The 26,345-nt window shown below is 44.5% G+C and overlaps 1 protein-coding gene across 2 annotated transcripts in view; it reads left to right on the plus strand.

The window, feature by feature from the left end:
- Positions 1-26,345, plus strand: part of dgkza (diacylglycerol kinase, zeta a) — a 473,329-nt gene that overhangs the window by 73,686 nt on the left and 373,298 nt on the right. Inside the window, exon 2 of one of the 2 annotated variants that reach the window (XM_059975478.1) lies at positions 16,695-16,793. The exons of the other annotated variant lie outside the window; for it this stretch is intronic. Within the exon in view, the coding sequence (XP_059831461.1) occupies positions 16,695-16,793 (99 nt within the window). The remainder of the gene's footprint in view (positions 1-16,694; positions 16,794-26,345) is intronic. 2 annotated transcript variants of the gene reach the window in all.

Below are 26,345 nucleotides of genomic sequence, written 5' to 3' on the forward strand. Positions count from 1 at the left end.
CAAAGTTCAAAGTAAATTTTATTATTAAAGCACGTACAGTGTACGTCACCATTACCACCCTGAGATTCACTTACTTGTGGGTAAACTCAGCAAATCAATAGAATAATAACAATAACAGGTGGAATGAAAGATCAACCAGAGTGCAGAAGACAACAAACTGTGCAAATGCAAATATTAAAAAAAAGTAGCAATAAATAACGCGAACAGGAGATAATGAGACAGAGCCCTTAAAGTGAGATCATTGGTTGTAGGAACACTCAATGGATGGGCAAGTGAGTGTACTTATCCCCTTTTGTTCAAGAGCCTGATGGTTGTGGGGTAGCAACTGTTCTTGAACTGGGTGGAGCGATTCCTGATGCACCTGTGCCTTCTATTTGATGACAGCAGTGAGAAAAGAACATGTCCTAGGTGGGGAGGATCTTTCCTACAACAGTATTTCATGTAGATGTGCTCAATGGTAGGGAGGGCTTTACCCATGATGTACTCGGTTGAATCCACTATCTTTTGTAGGATATTCTGTTCAAAGACTTTGGCATTTCTGTACCAGGCCATGATGCAGCCAGTCAATACACTCTCCACTACACATCCACAGAAGTATGTCAAAGTTTTGAATTTATTTAAATCTTACATCCATCCTACAAATTGAGGGAGTAAAAATCTTTGCGTTATGATTCTGCAATATACAGACATGTGAATGTATAAGTCTCAAGGCTTGTAGAAAGAAGCTGGCTTTAATGCTGAAGTACGGTTTGTCAGATGGAAGTAGCTGAAACAGTTTATGATTGGGGTGGGGGAGGTTCACATCCACAGCTGCACTGGGCTCTCTGTACCACTCTCTGCAGTGCTCAGTGATCAAGGTTGGTACAGTTCCCATACCGGGTGGTGATACAGCCAGTCAGGGTGCTCCCATGGTGCCCCTGTAGAAAATCTTGAAGATTTGGGTTTTAGACGACATGCTGAATATCCACAGACTCCTAAGGAAGTCGAGGTGCTGCTGTGCTTTCTTCATAATTGCACGTCCAGGACAGAGCCTCTGAAATAGTAACACCCAGGAATTTAAAGTTGATAACCTTCTCCGCCTCTGAGTATCATGGACATTTGGTTTTCCTCTCCCGAAGTCTAAAATCAGTTCCTTGATCTTGATAACACTGAGTGAGAGGTTGTTGCTATGGCACCACTCTGCCAAACTTTCAAACTCCCTCCTGTATGCTGATTCTTCACCATCTTTGATTTGGCTCACAATAGTGGTATCAACAGCAAGGCTTAAATATAGCATGGAGCTGTGCTTAGCCACACATTCATAGGTGTAAAGCGAGTAGAGCAGGGGGCTTGTGGTGATTTGTTTCCATCAAGTCTTAATTTCTCCGTAGGTTTATTCTGTTCACTGTGGTAATGAGAATATTCTGATCATCTGCTTCCTGTCTGTCTGCCCCACTTTCTGTCTGCCGTCTACGACATGAGTCATTCCAAAACTTTCAGCGAGTAAACAAGTAGGAAAACAGGGAATGTTTGGGAGATGGGTTACTGTTTTCACTCCAGGGTCACGCTCTGTCAGCTATTTGTAGTTTTAAAACCGACCTCGTGGTGGGGAGCCCTCTGTATTGCACGCATTGTGGACAAATGTCACCTCGTGACAGGAACTGTGCACAATTGCAATGGCAAGCACATAAGGCTTTAAAGAAAGGCTGAGGCCTCCTATTAAATTTCTCTTAATAAGTACAAGAACAGTGGGAACGTGTACAAGAGGGAGCCATTTGTCATTCCCCATGCTTGCTCTGTCATTCGATGGCATATTGGCTCAGCATCACTTTCCACCACTAAACTGAAACACTTTGTTCCCTTAATGTCAAAAGATGTACTGTATGATCTTTTGATTGTGGAGGATCCATTGCTGAGCACGTTCTCTGTCATGAGCATACTCAGTACCGGATCCTCCACAATCCTTCTGGACAGAGAACTGCAAAGATTGTAGAAAGAAAGTAAAGACTTTCACATCTGTTTCATGGAATGGATTAGTCAAGTGAAATGTATGTCATTGTTAAAAATGTTTCACTCTATCTGAAACGTTATTTTGAAGCATCCAGTCGTAGGCGGAGGAGGAAATTGTGGCGAACAGAAACCCGGCAAATATTTGAGGTAATTTTTCCACCTTCTCAGTTAAAGTTCAGTGTAGCACTCTTGTCTCTGCACCCAGTTCGTCTCCAGCAACTAGAGACATAATCAAGTCTGCCCTTCCAGTCTTCTGTCTGGTTACTCTGATACACCCTGTGTTTCATCTCTCATGCCCTAGCTCCCCAGGCCGCCTTAAACCTCCCTTGTCTTGCAGTAAGTGTGCGATGTCTAACACCTCGATCAAGGTTTTGGTCATCGGAACCAGCACCCCAGGGATTTGCTTGGTGCCAGTTTCTGACTTCGAAAATGGGGGCCAGCAAGACCACAAGTCATCTAGGGTAATGACGTAGGGGAAAATATGTGCAGTGTGAGATGCCGGATCTGCTTGCTCTTGTTTTGCTCACGACGTGCACTTAGCCAAGCAGAACCAAGGTGGCTGAGTGCTACAGCTGTTGCAGTGGCCGCCTTGTAGTTCAAGATATCCGGGTTCAATCCTGATGCTTGGTGCTGCTTGAGGGAGAAAAATGGAATGATAAATTACAAAGAACACAATAAATCTGACTAAGCGCCACATATCTCCTAATTGTAAACACCTTACAAAATGTACCTCTGGTGTACCATAGTTCTCTTCATATGTAAAATGTATTTTGGTGAGTTGTTGATTCACTCTTCAGCCTGACCTGACGCAGCAGCGTTTAAATGTCTAGATTGAGCAAACATCTTCCTAGCAACAGTAGCAAAGGAAATGAGTGAATTGGTCAGCAAAAGGGAAAGTAGAATACAAGAGTAAGCTAACAAGAAGCATTAGCTTTTCAATAGGTCCTAGTGTTGTCTGTGAGGAATTTCTACATTCTCCCTGTGACTACATGGGTTTCCTACAGATGCTCCGGTTTCCTCTCACAGTACTGGTGTAGATATCCTAGCTGGTATATTAGTTAGTCATTGCAAATTGTCCTGTGATTAGGCTAGAGTTTTATCAGGGACTGCTGGGCTGTGTGGTTTGAAAGACAGAACGGCCTGTTCCGTGCTGTAGCTTGATAAATAAATATCGGGGAATAAAAATATGGCCGAGAAATGAAATGGATATTTTGTAACTGCCTCCTTCCAGACCAGTCATTAAGGGAAATACTTTTTTTTCCCAAATTCTTTTACCAATTGAGTCAAACCAATGGTCCCCAGTTACTGACTTCTCTGCTAAATGGGCCCTTTCAGTTTACCTTTTATAGCCCTTAATGTTATACACCTCAATTAAATCTCCCCCGAGTCTTCAATGCTCCAAAGAAATCAGAACTAGCTGTGATTGTGGTAACTCCCCTCCTCATACTGTTACATTATCCCTGGAATGCAGTAAGCAGAATTGTACACAATGGCCTACCTAGCCTGTTCTATATTTGGAGCCACACAACATGAAGCAGTCAGCTCAGCCTCTTGTATCTCCACCATGCATCTATCCACACTAATCCCATTTGTCTTCTCTTGTCCCTAACTCTGGAGGTAATTTACTGCGGCCAACCCTACCAGCCAGCATTTCGGTAGGGTTTGGGAGGAAACAAGCACAGCTTGAGAAACCCAAGGTCACAGGGAAAATGTGCAAACTTCACACAGTGCCAGAGATCAGGATCAACCTAGGCCTGTCAGGCTGAGGGAGAGCAGGATTAGCTGCTGTGGCCTTGTGCTGCCCTTTTCCAGCATGATATCTCAGCCATAATCTGTAAAATCGAGATGCTCTTCCAACCATCCAATGAATCCCAGTGCCTGGCTTTGTAAATTACCGCAGTAACCTCTGCTGAGGGGGTGAGGGGACAACGGAATCACTGTAGGTGGAACCAGAAATCAGGAAGCTGCCACCAGAGTTGTCCTGTTTCTCCACAGTTCTCACAGAGAGAAATTCCTTTAAATACAAGAAATCAGATATACACCGAACATCAAAGAAAATGGCTTTATCATCATTGCAGAGGCTTTTAAGCAATGTTGTTTTTCTGATGGTAGTCAGTTCTACTGAAACTGGAGATGAACTATTATAAGAGTAGACTTTCTCTTTCATATTTTAATTAGTACTGGAGACTTAAAAGTACTTTCTCTTTGCCCATATTATTTTTTCCTCATTACAGCTCTTCTCAAGCTCCTGTATTCTGTTATTTCTGCATGCTTCCATGTTGAATCGACAGTTCTCAGCTTGGTGCTGCTGACATCACAAATCCGAGCTGCTTGCTCTGTTCACACAAGTCCCAGTGACACTGTGGAGATAGCTGCTTGCGATGGCAATCAAATTATGTCAAGGTCTAGGGCAAAAATCCCTGAAGCGTGCCTTTGGGCAAGAGTGGACGTTTGAGCTGTGACCAGCATTTGGTTCTGTCGGATAGCATGTCTCATTTTATCTGTTGTTTATGGGGATCCTGTTTAGTTGAAGTTTAATTAAAATTCCTTGAATTTCTGGTATGATTTATCATTTGCCTCACCACCATGGCAAGCAAAAACGTTGCCTGGTTTTAGCAGTAGTTAACAGACTTGCATTGTTAGGGTCACAAACACGAGAAAGTCTGCAGATGCTGGAAATCCAAGTGAAACCCCGCTGGTTTCCTTGGCTGCGTAAGTCTAGGGAATATACACTCCGATCCCGGCAAACCCGTGAGATTGAGACGTTTCCCCCAATCCAAACCCCGGTTTGTGTGGATGCTGTGTAATTTGCTACCCTGTGCCAAGAAACAACAGACAGTACACTGCATATGATTGAAGGAATTATATTTATGAATCTTAACTAAAGAAAAAAAACAAAAAAGGCCCCTTATAATTAAACAGTCAAATGTGTGCAAGTTGGAGTTTGACTCTTTCAAAAGTTATGCATAATAACCAATCATCGGTAGACCCCGGCACCTTTCTCCATGGAATCACAGTCCCCCACCGGGTTGAATCCTACGATCAGTTTCTCCCCAGCATCTTCCCTCTTCACCTCCCGCCGAACAACAAAAAAATCCAAGACCAACCTTGGTGTCCTTCACAAAACCTCCACCCCCCCCCCCCATCCCCGTGTTCTCTTGAACCTTCTCCTAGTTCCACCATCCTAATTGGAGGACACCCCTTATCTTCGACAATAACCCAAGCAGACTGAAAGCAGAACAGACAGCTCTTACAGAGTACAACAGTAAAAGCATGAACCAGGGCATGACAATGGCAACACACACCAAATGCTGGAGGAACTTGGGTCAGGCAGCATCTATGGGGGAGAAAAGTACAGTCAACTCCGCCTAATGAAGGGTCTCGGCCGGAAACTTCGACTGTGCTTTTCTCATAGATGCGGCCTGGCCTGATGAGCTCTTCCAGCATTTTGCGCTTTGTACAATTAGGATCAATGCTTTAGGGTTTTACAGCCAGTTTCAATGGGGGGAAAAGTGTGCATTTATAAGTTATTATCTCCCAGCACTCTGTTATGGATTAATCCTCCATCCTCTTGCCCTTGACATTATTGTGACAGCCAACAGCGTGGCATCACTTCAGTTTAGATCATACCTCAGCATGCCTGCTACTTGCCCTATAACTGGAAGCGAGCTCGTTTAATTGTCAATCAACTGTACATGACTATCTATGAATACAGCCAAACAAAACAGCGTTCCTGTAGGCAAGGTACAAAGCATAGTTCCAGCACTTACACAGCAAGAGGCACATATAAGATAGCAGTAAGCCTACAGTCACATAAAAATACATGCTGTAGTCCAAGTCCCTGAGACCGTTGATGTTGTTGGCAAGAACAGACCTGTAACAGTCTGCAGATGAACACGATTCAGCCTGTCTTCCACCGAGCGCACACTAGAGGGCAGCACTGATGCCGCGCCACTTCTCCTGGGCAGCTGCAGTACGTGATACCACAGCATGAGGCCTAGTCCATGCTGCAACCGAGGCAACGCAGCTCCCCCACTGTCTGTTCGTCAATATGGGTGATTGATAAGTTCGTGGCCTTAGGTAGAAGGAGATGAGTTACAGCTCTCGTTACATGCACATGCAGTTCAACTCTTTGAGTGATTATGCAGAAAGTTTTGAAGTTAATAACTCATCTCCGTCTACCTTAGGCCTCAAATTTATCAATGATCCCTGATGAGTTATTAACTTCATACTTTCTGCATAATCACTCAGAGTTGAACTGCATGTGCATGTAACGAGAGCTGTATAACTCATCTCCTTCTACCTTGAGGTCACGAGCTTATCAACCACCCATCTGTGGGCACTTTCTGGAGGTCCAAGATCCGTACGGTCCACGACCGCTGGGCTATGTGTGTAAATGCAGGAAGGGACTATGTTGAAAAATGAATGTGCTAGTTTTTCTAAAATTGACTCCTTCTATCATAGGCCACAAACTTATCAATTATCCCTCGTAAACCACTGGACTTGCAGCATTCCACATTACTAATGTCTGACAGGATCTTGTGATCACAAGGAAAACCACCAAGATAATCACCCACTGATAGACTGCACACGACTTTTGTGCGCCGACTCCAACGCCGCTCTTTGCAGACAGCAGCACGGTCCAGACAAAGTCCAGCTCCTCCACAACGTGCAGCTCTCAGACGGGGTAAACCTGCAGTGCTTGAAGTTCTTGATGCCTAGCAGTGTCTTGCGATTGTAAAAAAAAAAATGCATTTAAAAAAAGACAATATTTACTGCAAGAGAAAATCTATCAAAATCAATGTCTGGTACAATTTGAACCCTGAGGTGCTTCCCTGACCAATGGGACTATTGTGACTCTCGTTCGCAGCCAGTTGCCAGGTTCCACATGAAGTTCCTGTTATGATGAAGTGGAGGTTAACAGATGGCAGGGGCTGCATTATGCTCATGTAGAGCTCAAGGGCCATAAATCCTCCTTGTAGATACATGGGCAAACCTGAGGCAGCCTGACATTTATTCCCCAGTTATGTTTCTCCGGTCGCTTATAAACAGCGTTCTCATGTCAGATTCCAAACTGAAGAGGCAGCAAGCAATTCAAACTCCTGTGCCCCGACTGCTTCTCTATAGATTCGTATCAGACCTTTCACCCCGGAGCCAGATTTATTACCACTAACTTGCTGGATGTGAAATTTGTTCTCTTGTGGCAGCAGTCGAATATAAATGCATAAAATTGCTAGGAATTACAAAAGGAAATAAACAATGCTTTTTTCATGCCCCTTCTGTGCCCCATATAGATTGATTCTCTTAGTATCCAGAAATTAAAAATGGATTTTGTTAGATGGCAGAGCTGATGTGGCCCTCTCCTCTTAATTTGTATACAGTTGCAGTAGCATCCTTTAACGCTGTAATGTTTGTGACAGGTGAATCCATTAGGAATGAGAGCAGGAGTAGACCGTCCAGTTCCTTGCACGTGCTTTGGCATTGAATGAAATCATGGTTTTTGCTGAATTATAACGTAGAATGGTACAGCGCAGTAGAGGCCCTTCAGCCCATGATATGCTAACCTTCTAACCTACTCCAAGGTCAGTCTAACCCTTCTCTCCCAGATGGCCCTCCATTTCTCTTTCATTCATGTGTCATAACTAGGAGTTTCTTAAAGAATGACTCCAATGTATCTGACTCGACCCACCATCCCTGGCAGCGCATTCCACGCACCCACCACTTTGTGTTACACACAAAAAAAGCCTACCTCTGACATCTCCCCACCCCCCTACTTTCCTCCAGGCACCTTAAAATAATGCCCTCTTGTATTAGCCATTTCCGCCCTGGGAAAAAGTCTTCAGCTGCCCATTCTAGCTATGCCTGTTATCATCTTATACACCTCTCTCAAGCGGCCTTTCATCCTCCTTCACTCTAAAGAGAAAGCCTGAGCTCACTTAACCTCCCCTCATAAGTCATGTTCTGTAACCCCGATGGCATCTGGTAAATCTGCTCTGCACGCTCTCGGAAGCTTCCATAGCCTTCCTTTAGTGAGGTAAGCAGAGCTGAAGTGAGCACAATAATCCATTGATTCCCTCAATACTTAGTTAGCTCTCTTGATCTTGCACAACCCTCTTGGGTGCAGTGTTCCAATGATTCACCACTCTGAAGCATAGACAGTTATGGGTGTAATGTGGGGAAATGGGTGTAGTAGTCATGGCAGACAGGATGGGCTGAAGGCCTGTCTCTGTAACTCAGGGTGAAGATATTTCTTCTCTCTATCCTGAATGATCCCTTATCTTGAGTGTAAATCCTGGTTCCATGTGTTGGCGCATGGCCTAGTAGATAAGTCATCGGTCTAGTCATCTGAAGGTTACTGGGTCGAGCCTCAGCTGAGGCAGCGTGTTGTGTCCTTGAGCAAGATGTTTAACAACACATTGCTCTGCGATGGCACCGGTGCCAAGCTGTAAGGGTCCTAATGCCCTTCCCTTGGACAACATCGGTGGCATGGAGAGGGGAAGGCTTGCAGCATGGGCAACCGCCGGTCTCCCATACAACCCTGCCCAGGCCTGCACCCTGGAAACCTTCCAAGGCACAAATCCATGGTCTCACGAGACTAACGGATGCCTATATTCCTGGTTCCAGTCATACCAGTAAGGAAAAACATTATCCCTGCATTTTTCCTGGGACAAATTTGTAAATTTCAGTGAGATCGTGTAAACTCGAGTATGAGTGAGATCTGCCTAATACCTACCCATTCGACAAACCCATGGTGCCACCAATCAACCTGGTGATTCTTTGCTGCACCTCGCCTGTCCAGCTTTAAGATTGTGAGCTACACACGCAGTTCCAGGGGTGGTCTTACAAGGGTTCTGTATAATTGGAGTATAAAATCTGTGCTGCATCCTGATTGCTTGCTGAATCTGTATGCAAACTTTCAGTAATTTGCATACAAGGGCACCCAGGTCCCTCTGTGCACAAACATTTTTCAATCTCCCACCTCTTTAAAAATACTTCAAATTCTTATTTTTTTTCTTTAAACGATAAAATCTGCTGACTGTACCAAACAAATGTGATGTTTCTGCGTTATTGGTTGTATGATACTGGGGGGATTCAGCACCGGGAATAATTGTAAGCTGCAGTGAGATCTTTGGAGAGTAGGTGGCTCTCCTCGTGTTTATCTCCAAAGCCCCTGCTGTGTAAATCAGAGTCCTTAGCTGAAGTAAAGGCTTGGATGTAGTCCCAGCTCCATCATGAAATTTTGGGCGTGTAGCAAGCTGATTGTTGGAGCAGCACATTGCAACAAGCGCTCACAGCAAAGCAAACACCAGGCAGGTGATCCTCGCAACAGTTTGTTTAGGTTATTGCATGTCTCATTGTATGTTGAAACATTGTTTTCTGGTTTCCTGATAGCCACTTTAATCCCTGTGAGCAACCATTTATGGGGCACAGATGGCTTCTGCATATTGACTGGGGCAGTGAATGCATGTGTTTCTCCGTTTGACTTATCACTGTATCTCTCAGTCCAAACTGTGATGTGATGAGAAGAGGCTGGTGGCAGCTACAGTATCTGGAAGTGAAAATTGCTGGTCAATGAATAGTCACTGAACCAGTCCACATGTTTATTAGATAAAGACCTGAGGAAGATGTACTCTTCTGCTAATTGTGGACCATTGTAAATTGAGTCATAGAATTGTACAAGACAAAAATAGACCCTTCAGCCCACCAAGTCGATGCTGACTCTCATATCCCAATTTACACAAATCCTATTCTGCTCTTCCCTATGTTTGTCTGATTCTGACTGTCACGTACACATTGGGGGTTCAGTAAGCAGATTAGAAAAGCTGGCTGTGTCAAACTGGACACACTGGAGGCTGTGGTAGAACAAAGGACCCCGTGGAAAATCCTGACAATTCTGGATGATGTTTCTCACCCTCTGCATGCCACCTTGGCTGAACAGAGGAGCACTTTTAGTAATGGACTGAGACAATTGCACTGCTCCAAAGAGCCCTATATGAGGTCATTTTTTCCCCTCAGCAATTAGGCTCTATAATGAGTTAACCTATAACTGAGGAAGTGATGATCCCCCCTCCTGATAGATCGTTTGAGGTAACTTATTTTTTATTCTTTCTTGCTTCTCTTCTAATATTTGTGTATTTGTAATGCTACTGTGACACACTAGGTTCCCTTGGGATCAATAAAGTATCTTATCTATCTATCCATTTCAACTGGGAGTCCGGATGTCAATGGGTTTATCAGCCTTTGTTGTATTCTTGGAACGGATTCCACACAGCGTGTTAAGTTCGCAGGAGCAGCTAACGTGATGCTGGCTGAGGTCAGGAACACACCAAGGGATCAGCATGGATCACCTATGACTCCCAGTGCAGTTATCCAATTCCCTCAGTCATTGAGGGACCAATATGCAGAATGGAATGACATCAAGGCATTGGCCAGTTGCCCACGGCTTTCACTTGCAGAAGAGCCAAGGAAAGCAAGAATCGAGTGGAGTATTAAACTTTGCAAGTAACTTTCATGCTCTCTTGTGTACTAATCTTGATAGTTACATCTTGCGCGTGATTGTTTTGGAAACCCAAAAATTCAAGTTAAAGTTCCTGTGCAGTTATTTCCTTGCAATGTGCCCTCCACTTTGAGAATAAACATATTTTTGACTTGTTCTGCTTTATTCACTGTCCATGTGAGGAAACCCGGGCACTTTGGAGTGAAATCAGGAGGCACATTTTCCACATAGTGCGATAGTGGAGACCTGTCGTTGACTCCATAAAGACGTGGATGTGCTGAAAATGGGTTGAGCAAGTTAGATCTCTGTTTGGTCAGGCTGTCGTGGTCTGCAGAGTGAGGAGTGTGAGCTTATTGAACAGCAGAGTTAAATGATGTACATCTGGGAAGGCTCGTCTGCCCCTTGTCTTGCACTGTGCTCCTCTGTCCTGTCCCGTTCGCTACATATGCATTTTGTGCCTTCTTTGTGCTGTCCTGCACACCCCACCCTGTACGTGTGACCAGTGTTCTGAGCTGTATTGCGTCGAGAGTACTGCTCTGTAGTGCCAGTTAACTATCCAGTGAGGTGATGTTGCTGTCAATGCCTGTGCATTTACAATCTTGCCCTCCATTCTTTGAACAGGTTAATCAACACCGTGTTCTGGGATTAGTCTCTTGGGTTTAGTAATACAAAGTACCCTTTGCTGTAATCTGAAATGCCCCCTTACGGAACTGACAAATCCTCAAAACGTGAGATGCAGAATGAAAACTTATTCTTGTGCAATTTAAGTGATGAAAAATATTTAACAATCGCAAAGAAGACGCATTTTAACAATTTACGTCAACGGTTTGCGTTACAGAGCATTATTGTGTAGACATTTTCCTGGGAACGTGACCACTCTGTAATCAGGAATGTGGTGTATATGAAACTTGCCAGCAGACCGGACCAGAGGACTGTGGTGAACACTGTGTGAATCTGAAAATTTGCTGCTGCTGATGCCCACCTGTCATTTGGAATCACCCAGCACGTGCTGACCCGACCTTCAGTGATGCCGGTTTCTATGTGGGACTCTGGAGAGGGAGTGTAGCAAGCCACATGTTGCTCATGACTTGAGGTGTTCAGTTGTGGTGGCAGAGGTGCATGATCTAGTACACTATGGTGCTGTGGCAGATTGATACCTGAAGGCTGGAAACCAGTTCACCTTTTCCAAAATTGGTTTATTATTGTGCAGTAGAAAAACTTGCCTTGCACACCATCCACACAGATCAATTCACTACACAGTGCATTGAGGTAGTACAGGGCAAAACTGCTAGAGTTCTCCTGCTTCCTTAAGGTCTTGTTCACTTTGGACTCTGGTAGCCTTAAGGCTGATTTATACTTCTGCGTACGGGCTACACCGTAGCCCTGATGTTCACTTCTGCGTCGCTCTACGCCATAGCGAGCATGCATTGGTGTGCGCCAAAACGCTAGTTGGCGGTGGGGTTTCTATGCCACTGTGTTGAGCTTCTTCGTGAGGGACGTGGATGAGGAAATGCATTTTGAACATTTTCAAGTGTCGGCAGATAGATTTGACAATTTGGTTCCTCTATTTCACGTCGGTGTACAGATATGGCGGAGAAGAAGCAACTGGAAATGCATAGGAGGAAATGCGATGCTGCTAAGTGGACCAATCACAGTTGTTGCGGTCTGTGTCGTCGTGACGCATGAGTTACTTTTTTGGGAAGGTGCACGTCACCGTATGGCATAGGGTACGTGGTACCTATGGTGTAGATGCGACGCACAAGTATAAATCAGCCTTTACCCTGTAAGGACTGTGATCAGTTGCACTGACTCCTACTCCCACTCTGGTAGGATTTCAAGCATGACTACCTTAATCATCTAAAATGCCTGAGCTCCCAAAACCTCTGGTGCTGACATGAGTCTTTCACTTTCTCCTTCTCGCACCCTGGTTGTAATGTAAAAGAAGGGGATTAGCTCATTACAGAATGCATGTGTATCATACTGCACATCTTGGAGCTCCATTGCCGTAGCCCCAGAGTTCTGTATCAGTAAAATGCACCATTTTAGAGAAGCTGGGCCTCTTGGCCCCTTGAATCTGCTCTCTTGTTCAATGAAGCTAATGTGGCATCAGGACAGTGAACTCACTTTCATGGACTTCAGCTCTGAATGTTATTTGCTTTTTATTGTTTTCATGATTTGGGTTTTTTTGCACAATGGGTGTTTGATGTTCTTTTTTTTCAAAATTTGTTCTATTGTGTTTCTTTTTTTGTCGCTGTCTATAAGGAGACGAATCTCAAGTTTGTATATAGAATACATTGACAATAAATTTATTTTGAACTTTGAACCTTGACTCCATACTCATCTCTAGCCCTACTTTAAGGCAGAGGTAGTTAGAATCTGCCTTAAAATACTCCAAGATCTCCACCAGCTGGGGCATGCCATCTGCTGGCAGCTACTAACAGGCAGGAGATACAGAAGCCAGAAATCTCACACCACCATGTTCAGGAACAGCTACTTCCCTTTAACCATTCAATTCTTGAACCAACCTGCACAACCCTGGTCACTACCTCCAGTGACCACTTTGCACTACAGTAGACCTTATTTCTCATTTCTAATTGTGTTTTTTTTCTTGTGTAATTTTGAATAATTTATGTTGTTAATTTATGGTTTTCTTGTGAATGTTGTGTATCTGATGCTATGTGCCTGTGATGCTACTGCAAGCAACTTTTTCCGTTACAAATTCACTTTTTGGAAAGATGTTGATTACATGTTGCAAATCCTTTTATTTAAATCTTACCCCTTATCTATTTACATCAATTTATTTCTTTTTAGTTGCAGTATGTCAGAGATTCCCTTTTTTGTTTGGTTTGTATGATGCTATTTGGAGAACTGGAACTGTGCCCATGGACGGAGTGACACAGCAGGTCCCATATACTGCTCTCCATGTGGAGTTCTCCCTGGGGCTATGCGAGTTGCTCTAGGTGCTCCAGTTTCCTTCCCTGACCCCATTCCCAAGGCATCTAGCTCAATAGATTAACTGCCCACTTTATATTGCCTCTAGTGTAGGTGGAAAGTAGAACAATCAGAGTGGAGTTGACGGGTGTGGGATTTATGGTGTCAAAGTAGTCAGTGGTGTCTTAACCTAGAATGGCAGCCACATTACAATTCCTCCAATGCACACTGCCACACGGTATTCACTGTCCTGTATATCCTGCAGGGAATGAGTTGTCCCTAGTCATTCATTGGGCTGTATTCTCTGGGGCTTCAGGGCTTCAGTGTTCTATCATTCATTCTACAGGGTCTCTAGCTTTGTGAATGTCTGTGAAGAGTATGAATTTTAGGTTGTACACTGTATATGTTCTCTGGTGGTAAATGAACCTAAATGGAAAAATCTTCATTAGCAAAAGATTCTATCCCTGGCACTTGCTCAGGTGCATTTACAATAATTTAAGGTGTGGTTTCTACAAAAAAAAACTGCAGTTGCTGGAAATCTGACTTGCAGACATAAAATGCAGGAGATACTCAGCAGGTGAAGCAGCACCTGTGCACAATTAGGCCAACATTTAGTTCCTATCCTGATGTAGACTTGGGAAGACTGTGCTGAGGTGCCCTGTTGAACTGCACGAGGCTGTCTAGTGAAGGTGTGCCCAGAGAGTTGAGGGAGGTGCAGGATCCAGTGACAACGAAGGAATGACGAAATATTCCCAAGTCACAGGGTGTGCAACTTTCTGGAAATATAAAAGTGGTGGTTCCAGACACCTGCTGCTTTTTGGCTGCCTTGGCAGTCGAAGTTGCCAGTTTGTAAGATGCTGGAAGTGCATTTTGTGAATGGTGTATGCTGTAACCTCTGTGTGCCAGTGATGGGATCCGCATGGTTTCTTCACAGGCATTCTGCTTTCTTCCAAAACATGTGGGCCAGTCAACTGGCCACTGCTTTGGGTAAAGGAACCATGAGAGTTGATTGACATGTGAGGCAGAATAAGCTATAGGGAGATAACAATGGGATTAATGGAATTTCTGCTTGCTGGGATGATGTAGGGGCACCAGCAAGAAGATGTCTGCTTCTCGGTGCCCACCTTGAGTCAGTGATGGAGTAGGTAATCCAGAAACCAGGGCTTTGTGTAAAAGTTCGAGTTTATTGTCATGCCCGTGCACGCATGAGTTATTAATGCCATGAAAATTAGCTTTTTGCTGTAGCAACAGAGCATGGTATACAGACAATTAACTAAATTAACATAAGACACAAGAAACCAGAGATGCTGGAAATCTGGATCAACATACACAGATGCTGGAAGAACTGAGTAGGTCAGACAGCATCTGTGGAGGGAAATAAAAAATAAAAGTTTTTGACTGAAGCCCTTTATCAGTACAGGCGTCCCCAGCTTTACGAATGTTCACTTTAAGTCACTTCCCTTTTACAAAAGACCTACATTAGTAACCTGTTTTTGCACTACAAAGAGGATTTTCGCTTTTATGAAAATTTTTCCCATATAAGTTAACGGTTCTTCGCTTGACGCCATTTTGGCTTAAGAAAGGTTTCATAGGAATGCTCTACCTTTGTGGGGGGAACACCTGTACTCGAAAGAGAGGACATTAGCCAGATTGGAAGGGTATATAGAGGGGGAGGAGAATGGGTTGGCAGATTGTAGTGTCATGGCAGTGTAGCAGTCACCTTAATGCTTTTAAATGCTTTTACAGTGCCAGCGACCAAGGTCCAACTCCCTTTCGTTTCTCTGTCCTTTTATCTCATCTCCCAATGATTCCCATTACCCCTTTCCTCACAACCTGCCCATCACCTATAGCTTCTTCCCTCTGGTTCCCCATCTCCTTCCCTTTATTCCATAGTCTACTGTCCTCTCCCTTCAGAGTCCTTCTCTTTCAGGCCCTTACCTCTTCCAACTATTATCTTCGCTTCTCACATTATTTACTTCATCTTCCCTCCCCCACCCTGCTGCTTTCCCCCTCCTCACTTAAATTCTCCTGCCTCTGCTCCTCCCTTACCTTTTTATTCCGACTTCTACCCTCTTACTTTCCAGTCCTGAAGAAGATCTAGACCCGAAATGTTCACTGTTCATTTTCCTCCACAGATGCTGCCCAACTTGAGTTCTAACAGCATTTTGTTTGCTAAATTAACATAAGTTATTCATGGCAAAATAAGACAACATTATTGTAAGTTGAGATAGAGGGAAAGGGGGGAAGAAATATGGTCTGAGGTAGTGATAGGGGTTTTCAAATCTGTTCGAGAACCTGATTTTGAATCATGAAGTCTTTACTACTCTTGTACTCAGTATTCTTTTTTTTATTTGAGCAATTTGTCTTTTGCACATTAGTTTTGTGAGTCTTTGTGTATCATTTTTTGATAAATTCTATTTTTCTATTTTTACTTGTAAATACTTGCAAGAAAATGAATCTCAAGGTAGTTTGTGGTAATCTGTATAGTATGTATTTCAATAATAAATGTTATTTTAACTTTGGCAGTGGAGAGGAAGCTGTTGTTGAACTCTGGAGTGTGGGTGTACCCCCTGCCTGAGGGCAGGATTGAAAAGAGGGCATGATTAGTGTTTCCTTCCCGAGACATCACTCCTATGGATGTCCTCGGTGGTGGGGAGAGCTGTAGCCAGAGTGAAAGTGTGTGAGTCCGCCACTCCCTGTAGCCTCTTGTGTTTCTGCGCATGTCTCCACACCAGGCTGCGATGCGGCCAGTCAGAATGTTCCCCACTGTGCACTTGAAGGCGTTTGTCAGGGTTATTTGTCAGAAGTTGTTGGGGACCCAACTTCCTGTGGCATAAAACACTGCTCGAGTAGTTCAGAGTGCATCTGTGTAATGTGAAATGTATGTGTACAACTTGTCTGCTTGTGCCTGGAAGGGGTGTGTGTGTGTATATACACGGCACTGAGTCTAACACAGGTGAAGAGACAGCACCACACAGCAACATGTGAGGCAAGTACACACTCCCAACACACATGGACCCTACAGGCGCTGACATTACCTCTGGCTTCTCCCCCCTCCGGCCACCAGCTCTATAAAAGGCAGAATATTCCCCTTGTGTTTGAGCTGGGTTTTGCCACCCACTGTGTCTTTGTGGCTGTGGGTGCACTCCGATTCCCTGCCCAGGCGTAATCGTGCCCCCCCCCCCACCCCACCCAGCCCTCCCGGGAACGCCAGCTGACCTGATCCCAACCATCCGCCTCGCTTTTCTGACGGTAACCACATCGCTTCTTTCACCAGAATCCGGCTGCCGCCTAAGGGAGTAATTCCTTATTTGATGGGGATGCGGCAGAGCCGCCGCGGCTCCAGGAAGATAAAGCGCCCCTCCATTAAGCATAAGTAGGTGGCCGACTTTGTGTTGTCTTCTCTGCAGTAGCCCGCTCGCTTCCAGCCATGCAGGCTGCTTACAGCGTGGGATCAAAGCAGGCCCGGTTCTGCCTCCAACCCTCTCGGGGGCTGGGGGTCAGGGAGAAGTTCAACAAGAGGGTGATGAATCAGTGGAACTTGTTGCCGTGGTGGGTGGTGGAGGCCAAGTCATTTAAGGCAGAGGTTGTTAGGTTCCTGATCATTAAAGGTTACGGGGAGAAATTAGGTTTGGGTAAAGAAAAGAAAAATCCATCACTATCAAATGGCAGAACAAACCCAATGGACTGAATAGCCTCATTCTAGTCCTCTATCTTATGGTCCTGGGGTCCAGAGGTGTATGTGTCCCGGGGGATGGAATCTGGGTTTTCCCTTCACTTGAGTGGCCCAGATGGAGTTTTAAAGTTAAACCTGACCCCCCCCCCCCCCCACCCCCCAAGCTTCCAGTCCTTTTCCTCCACTTTCCCCTTGGTCTCTTCCTCCCTCCCACACCATCAGTTCATTCTAACACATCCAATGGATGCTTCAACTCAGCTGAGTCATTTTGGCTCATTCCAATAAACTGGGTGTCGTTCTGCTGCTTCCCTCCCCATCTCTCCAGGTTTCCAGAACTGAGCACGGTATTCCCAATTTCGGTTCTTGTCTCCCACATAGATATCCAACCTCCCCTGGATGACAGACGAGCTCCTTGGAAATTCCAGTGAAACCAGACACAAAGTTGGGAGTTGATGTCTGTGAAATGCTTCCCATTGTAAAGAGGAAGAGTCTACCCCCAGCAGAGTATTCCTGGGTTTGGTTAGCGAGGCTGGTAGTAGAGGTTCATGTGCTCTCCACCTCCTCTCGCGTCACCCTTTGTACTCTCACTCACTGTGTCCCTGATGCCTGCATGATACTTGCCCACCTCCGCCACTCCCATGCCCACTGACCACTCAGCTGAGAAGGACACTGGTAATCCCCGGCAGACCCACCTAATCCCATCAGGAAGCTACTGCAGGAGAAGGGAAACAGCTGAGGAACAGGGGTTAAAGAGGTAATCATCCTCTCCACAGACTGATGACATCACAGGAAATCAGAGGGAGCAGTGCATCTACTTTGTAGTTGCCCCTTACCCTGTGTGTCTGAAACTGTGGGCGGGCAGCGGCTTACTAATGCGCTATCTTGCCGTGCAGAGTTTAACCTCCAGCAGTTTTCGGTACGACCTCTGCTTTGACATCTTTGCTCTGCCTCCAGCGTGTTGTCTTCCTGCCACCTCTCCGTGCTATGTAGCAGCTTTGAATAGGCGACAAATACCTGGCTGACTCAGAGCACTAAGGCGCGCAGTTTATCTCTGCTAACGTATGTTTACTATGTTAGACTGTATACTGTCAATTGCATTGTTCGAATGTTTACTACCTCTGAAATCCATGAACGTTCCTCTGTGGCAGCTCCATCTGCACCCCAGGTCTTTCACTGATTGCTGTGTTCATTTGATTTGCTTTCTGAAGTAGCAGTTTGTACTCGAGTCACAGACAAGAGAAAATCTGCAGATGCTGGGAATCCAAGTAACACACACACGCGCAATGCTGGAGGAGCTCAGCAGGCCAGGCAGCACCTATGGAAAAGAGTACGGTTGATGTTTAGGGCCGAGACCCTTCCTCAGGACTGGAGAATAAAAGGTGAGGAGTCAGAGTGAGAAGGTAGAGGGAGGGGAGGAAGAAACGCAAGGTGATAGGTGAAACTGGGAGTGGGGGGCAAGGGGTGAAGTAGAGAGCTGGGAAGTTGATTGGTGAAAGATACAGTCCGGAGAAGGGGGAATCTGAGAGGAGAGGACAGAAGGCCATGGAAGGAAGAAAAGAGGGAAGAGCACCAGAGGGAGGTGCCAGGCAGGTAAGGAGATAAGGTGAGAGATGGGAACGGGGAATTGTGAAGGGGGGGGGGGGGGTCAATATTGGAAGTTCTCAAAATCAGTGCTGATGCTATCAGGTTGGAGGCTACCCAGAGGGAATATAAAGTGTTGCTCCTCCAACCTGAGTGGATCTTTAGTAGGTTCCCACCTCCAAGCACATTCCCCCCCCCCCCCCGCCCCCTCACTTTCTGCTTTCCATGGGGATTGCTCCCTACATGACTCCCTTGTCCATTCATCCCTCCCAACTGATCTCTCTCCTGGCACTTATCCTTGCAAGCAGAGCAAGTGCTACACCTGCCCTTACACTTCCTCCTTCACTACCATTCAGAGCCTCAAACAGTCCTTCCAGGTGTGGCAACACTCCACCTGTGAGTCTGATGGGGTCACGTTCTGTAGCTGATGCTCCTGGTGTGGCCTCCTGTATATTGGTGAGACCCAATGTACATTGGGAGACCACTTCGCCGAGCACCTACGCTCCATCGACTAGAAACAGCAGGATCTCCTAGTGGCTAATTCCACTCCTCATTCCTGTTCTGGCATGTCAATCCATGGCCTCCTCTACTGCCATGATGAGGCTCCACTCAGGTTGGAGGAGCCACACCTTGCAGTCTTCAACCTGATGGCATGAACATCGGATTGTTGAACTTCCGGTGATGTCCTCCCCCCTTCATCATTCCCCATTCCCTCTCTCGCCGTAGCTTCTACCTTCGCCTCGCCTCCCTCTGGTGCTCCTCCCCCTTTTCTTTCTACCATGTCCTTCTGTTCTCTGCTATCAGATTCCCCCTTCACTAGCCCTATATCTCTTTCACCAATCAACTACCCAGCTCTTTACTTCACCCCTCCCACCTTCCTGCATTCACCTATTGCCTTGTGTTCCTTCCTCCGTTACTCACCCCCCCCCCCCCCCCATCTTCCTCTGACTCACCATTTTTCCTCCTGTCCTGATGAAGAGTCCCAGCCCGAAACACCTTTTCCATCGATGCTGCCTGGGCTGCTGAATTCCTCCAGCATTGTGTGTTTGTGTGATGCGGGTGGTGCTGTAGGTGTTATCAGCAGGTAGTGGTCAGTACTGTAGGTGGAGCTGGAGACCACTATTTGAAATGAATTCTGCTATTGAATTCCCATTGGTACCTCGCTCAGCTGCTAGCACATAAGATAAGAAATAGGAGCAGGAGTCGGCCATTTCTTCGCCATTGAAGAAGATTGTGGCTGATCTGGTCATGGACTCGGCTCCACATACCAGTCTTTTCCCCATAACGTTTAATTCCCCTGCTATGGGAAAACTTGTCTGGCAGTGTATCAAATGTATAAAATGAGGTAGCCTCACACGCAAAATGCTGGAGGAACTTGGCAGGTCAGTCAGCATCTATGGAAAAGAGTAAACAGTCGATATTTTGGGCCAAGGTGATTGTATACTCTTTTCCTTAGATGTTACCTGACCTGTCAAATTCTTACAGCATTTTGTGTGTGTGTTGCTTTGGATTTCCAGCATCTACAGCCTTTCTTGTGTTTGAGGTACTCACTACTCTTTGGGAAAAGCAGTTTCTCCTCATCTCCTTCCCGAATCTGTTCAGTTATCAACATTCCAGGTTTCTCCCGGAGAATTGAACATTAATCTCAGTGAAGGTTCTGCAGAAAATATCTGAAAGACTACAAAGAGTAATTTTTTCTTTCCAGAGTTTCCCTCTAAAGGTATGAGAGTTGAGGAAAGCAGTCTGTTTGATTGACAGTTGGGAATCATGCATTTGTCCAATGGAAGTTCTGCATTTTTCTCCAGTTGGTTGGGAAGGACGGAGCCCTGTATAAATGGACACAGTGAATAACCAGTGGAGCAAATGATTGGCTGGACAGTTGTTGGGCAGAGACCAGGTGACAACTCCTCAAGGACTTAATCAATCCTTGCTGCCAGTGCTTCCTGAAACTTTCCATGCAGACTACAGTTCACAAGGTTCCTGGTTATGATAGTTTTGTAAGGAAGAATGATACTCTACAAACCTGTTGGAATTCTTTGATGAAATAACAGGCAGGATAGATGATGGATGTTGCATGCTTGGATTTTCAGAAGGCCTTTGACAAGGTATGCCGGCTGGTGGCGTAGTGGCATCAGTGCTAAACTTTGGGGTGGAAGGTCCCGAGTTCGAATCCAGCCGGCTCCCGTGCACGCTTTCCATCCATGCTGGGTTGAGCATCAAACTAGCAACTCGACCTTGCCTTACAGAAACATCAACAGCAAAAAAAAACCTCTCATGAGTTGAAAGGCAATTTCTCTTCTCTTTTTTGACAAGGTGCCACACATAAGGCTGCTTAACAAGATAAGAGCCCATGGTATAAGAGATTAGCTGACTGGCAGGAGCAAAGAGTGAGAACAAAAAGTGGCCTTTTCTGGTTGGCTGCTTGTGACTAGTGATGTACCACACGGGTTGGTGCTGGACCTGCTTCTTTTCATGTTGTATGTGAATGGCATGGGTGACAGAATTGATATTGAAAGTGCTGGATAGTGTGTGAGAGGGATGTTTCTTATAGTGGGTGAGTCAAGGACCCAAGGGTACAGCCTCAGACTAGAGATTCGTCCATTTAGAACAGAGATGAGGAATTTCTTTAGCCAGAGGGAAGTGAATCTGTGGAATTCATTGCCACAAGCAGCTATGGAGGGCAGGTCATTAGGTACATTTAAAGTGGAAGTAGACAGGTTCTTGATTAGTCAGGGCATCAAAGATTATGGGAGAAGGCAGGAGAATAGGATTGAGAGGGATGATAAATCATGATGGAATAGCTGAATAGTCTAATTCTGCTCCTATGTCTTATAAATTGCTGCTGATGTGATTTTCCTCACTGGTGTTGCCTGATAATTTTGGGTCACTGGTCACAGCTGGAACAGCTGTTAAGGGGCTCCACCCTAATTGCTCCTTCATTTTTAGTCTGAGACTAAAATCGGAAGTAATCAAACTAACAATGTATATAACTTCTTGAATAGATGGTAGAGGCAGAAGGTTCATATTTAAGTAATATTGAGCTGACTACTTGAATTGACAGGTTGTGGATCAAAGGGGTTTAATAGAGAACAGTACCCCATGGTTGGCGGAAGGGCCTGTTTCTGTAATGCACGACTCTTAAGTAGGGGGAGGCTCCTACTTTTAATAGATTATAGTTATTGGCCTGATTTACTTGTGGTTGAAAGTATTTTTTTTAAAGTGTAAATGTTAGAAATCTGAAGTAAAAACAAAACGCTGGAGAGACATAACAGGTCAGGCAGCATCTGTCGAGAGAACAGTTCAGAGCTTAGACCCTTCAATGGGCACAATAGTGAGGTTTTTTTAGCAGAGGTTGGAGGAGAGTTGGATAAAATGAAAGAATATCTGTGATTTCCTGTATTTATTTAGTGATACCAAGTAGAGAAGGGCCTTACGGCCTTTTGAGACACTCCACCCTAGCAAATGCCGGTCAACCCTAACCTAATCACAGGACTATTCACAATGACCAATTACCCCGCGAGGTATGTCTTTGGACTCTGGGAGGAAACTGAAGCACCTAGGGGAAATCCACGTATTCCATGGGGGTGATGGACAGACTCCTTACAGATGGCGCCAGAATTGAACTCTGGAACAGCATGGCGCTAACCGCTATGTTACCGTGGCGCCCCCTTGAGTGATTGGGTGAGGCCAAGGTAATTCTGATTGGAGAATCTTCTGTTTAATAGATTAAAGTGGGCATTTACAGAGAGAAGAAGCACTAAAAGAGATCTGTTAAAAGTTGCAGAATGTAGGTCAGAGCTGTTCCTCAATCCTCCGGGGGAAATGCCCAGCAGACTGTGTTGTGTCTTTGGAGAGAGGAAAAGCTGAATTAATATTACAGGTGAATAACTTAACGGCAGCTTTAACAGTTCTTGTACAGATGGGAAAAGCAGATTACTTAAAATATTAGAATTTAGTATTGATAGTTTATAGTGGAGATTAAGGTAAGAGAAAAGGAAGAAATGGGTAGCTTAGTGGTTAGCACAATGCTTTACAGAACCAGCAACCCGGGTTCAATTCCCGCCACTGCCTGTAAAGAGTTAATTGGTCATTGTAAATCATGGTTAGGCTAGTGTTAAATCAGGGATTTGCTGGACGGTATGGCTCGGAGGGACTATTCTGCACGGTGGCTCGATAAAATAAATAAACAAATAAGATTGAATAGCAGACTGTCTCAAATCTGGATCTTACTACAAGATGAAATATAAGGCATTTGTGGGGCTAGATAGAGGACCTGAGGGCTGTGAGATGGAGCATCTGAGTCAGCAGTAGCCACATCACCTCTAAACTCCTGGGGAAGGAGCAGTTATACCCAAGGGTAAAGGTGTGACTTGGGCAGTTTTGAACAAATTGGTACTGTATATGGGGGAGATAGTTTTCTACAGAGATGGCAGAAGACAGAATTGGGATGAAATCAGAGCAGTTATATGAAAGAAAGGGATGTGTAATTGCACAGTTTTATGCAGAGCGATTGGTGGTTGGTGAATCTACACGTAGGACAACTGTTGGGTCGAGTGGTTATGCTTTATATGGATAGAGTTGGTGGAAGAGTGGATTTCAGAGAGTTGGAAGAACTGCAGTAAAACTCACTTAATCTGTCATGGATCAGAGCTTTGGTGATGTCAGATTAATGAATGTTTATTACTCCTTAGATTGTTATATAACAGAATAATGCAGTTTCAAGGGAAACTCCAGTTTTAAAGGGAGAGGAGAAAACAGGACCTTATGAGATTTCAGGAACACAGAAAATAGTACCAGATACATATAGAAGGAAATACCGGAAACAAAATCAAGTGACTTTATGGTGAGAAACAGAAACCAGTGAGTTTAAAGTCTTTGTGGGAAACGGGTTCCTGGTGTGTTAAAGGGAGTGCAGGATTCAGCACCTGATGGGCCAGATGGTAAACGGGTGGAATTTTGGAATAGTCAGATAGCAGATATTTGGAGTTTTACTTCAATGTGGGTTCAATGAGGTCGCTGAGGGAGGTGACTGGGGAGTCTTTGCCAAGAATATGCAGAGCAAGGGGACTGAGGTGAAATTAATTTGTCAGAGTAAAAGAGAGAGAGCAACATTGGCTGAAGAGGGAGACTCCAAGGGCACATATTTGATAGTTTTGGCAGAGATCCTGGGGAAGTTACTTGCATGACTTTGTGAAAGGGAGGGTGAAGTTGATTTAATAATTTACGAAAGAGGATAGGACATATAGCTGGGAAAAATTTGGGAGGTTATAGGAAAAGGTGAAGGGTGAATTAATTGGATAGTCAAAGAGCTGTAGGTGTGAATGGTCACATTTTCTGTGCTCAGTGAATCATGGATTTGGAAAACATTGCTGTCATTTTTGAAATTTGTCCACCAGGTGGCGGTGCTACCCTGCTGTACGTGCAGTCCCAGTTCAGCAACTTTGTCCATAAATAGGAAAATTCACCTACCCGCACAAAAATCCCTTGGTATGGTAGACTTACCAACACTGAAGGCAACATGTGGTACATATCCAAGAGCATGTGAATGACTCTTAAGATGTAATCAGTCAGAATGTTACAGTAACATTCTGACTCATAATTCAGTGAATGAAATTTAAAAAACTACTATTGTAGATACTGAAAACCTAAAATAAAGACTTGTGTTGTAATGAATGCCATCAAAAGCACATCAGACTGAACAAAGACTAAATGTGGGAGTGGGAGAGAGAGGGGAAGCTAGTTCTTTCAATTCATAAAATGAATGTAGTCCTACATCAGACTTTTGGATTTAATAATAATGTAAGCTTGCTGGTATTTAAGGTTTTCCATAAGTCAGGCATTCATAATCCAGGGCGAACAAAGTTGAAGGTTGCAAAATAGTTTCAATGCACTGTGTTTGATTCAGAGTTCATTGAATAAAGGTAATTGGCTAAAAGAGGAGACTTGAGAAGAAGAATTTTTACCGAGTGTGTACTTTGGGTTTGGAATAGCCTCCATCAGGAGTAGTGGAGGCGTGAGCAGCTGAACAGGAATAAGTTGCAATGCTCTGGGAAGAAGGCAGAGTGGAAACTCTGACGTTCTGCTTTACCATTTCACCGGAGATCCCAGTGATTTGGCATCTGGCTCTACAGGGCTACATTCCTACACTCCCACTGACACACAGAGATCCCATCCCCACACACTCGGTCTCATACGCTGGGGCAATTTCGTGCACTTCATTTAAACTTAACTGGAAAATGTATTATTGTGTTGCATCTTTCAAAGTGTATGGAGAGGTGTAATATCTAAAGGTGCTGAAAATCTGTTTGACCAGTAGCCCCAAGGTGCCAAGGGTGCTGGATATCCTACATTATCTCTTACATAAACATGACGGTCTTGATGGGCTGAATAGCCTCATGTGGCATAACCTTTCTGTGATTCTGCAGTAGGGGTTTTGAGGGGAAATCTCTACTCAAATAGTGATGCCAATTTGTAACCCAGAAAAGTTCGAGCAGTGATTTAAGTGAATGTTGGATATGTATATGTGGGAGCAGGGCATGTTTCTCATGATGGGAATTAATTGAAGATGTGCTGTATTAAGTCTTGAGGATAAAACACAGAAACAAACTGGTCAAACGTACATCTTTGCCATAAAACCAATGCAAGAAGAGCGATAGCCGGTTATCCAGTGCAAACAGGATGCAGCCAGGCTGGAGATAACAATATGAGGTGGCTGCATAAGAATTTCTTCAACAGCAAAGACTGATTTCAAGCTGGTTTTTGAGATTCGTCACCAGCAAGTTAATATTTGAAGAAGGGAAGCAATAACATTATATGAGGCCTGCAGAAAGAATCAACAACCCTTGGATTGTAATAGATATGGGAAGACATGCATAAAATAGCACTTGTAAATCAGCAACTGAGATAAGGTTGAAACAGTGCAGGATTGTATAAGCATTACTCACTTGGCAAAATATCAGGATGTGAAATGTGAGCCTTAGATAAGTGTGTGCAGACGTCAGATTTTTGTTATTGTTTGGCATTTATTTTGCGTGTTCAAAGTAAAATTTTCAAAGTAAATTTTATTAACAATGTATGTCATGATACAGAAGCCTGCGATTCATTTTCCTGCAGGCATACTCTGCAAGTCTATAGAATAGTAACTGTAACAGGATCAATGAAAGATCAACCAGAGTGCAGAAGACAACAAACTATACAAATGCAAGTATAAATAAATAGCAATAAATAATGAGAACATGAGATAACGAGATATAGTCCTTAAATTGAGATAATTGGTTATGGGAGCATCTCCGTGGATGGGCAAGTGAGTGTAGTTATCTCCTTATGTACAAGAGGTATGAGGGGTAGTAACTGTTCTTGGACCTGGTGCTACGAGTCCTGAGGCTCTTGTACCTTATTCCTGATGATAGCGGTGAGAAGAGAGCATGGCCTGGGTGGTGGGGATCTCCAATGATGGGTGCTCCTTTCCTATGACAGCATTTCATGTAGAAGTGCTCAATGGTTGGGAGGGCTTTACCCGTGAGGTACTTGGCTGAATGCACTATTTTTGTAGGATTTTTTTCTGTTCAAGAACACTGGTGTTTCCATACCAGGCTGCGATGCAGCCAGTCGATAGACTTCACACCACACATCTATTGAAGTTTGTTGTCTTCCATGCTCTTGCTCTTTCAT

This window comes from Hypanus sabinus, chromosome 7, assembly GCF_030144855.1.
Source record: "Hypanus sabinus isolate sHypSab1 chromosome 7, sHypSab1.hap1, whole genome shotgun sequence".
Lineage (NCBI taxonomy): Eukaryota > Metazoa > Chordata > Chondrichthyes > Myliobatiformes > Dasyatidae > Hypanus > Hypanus sabinus.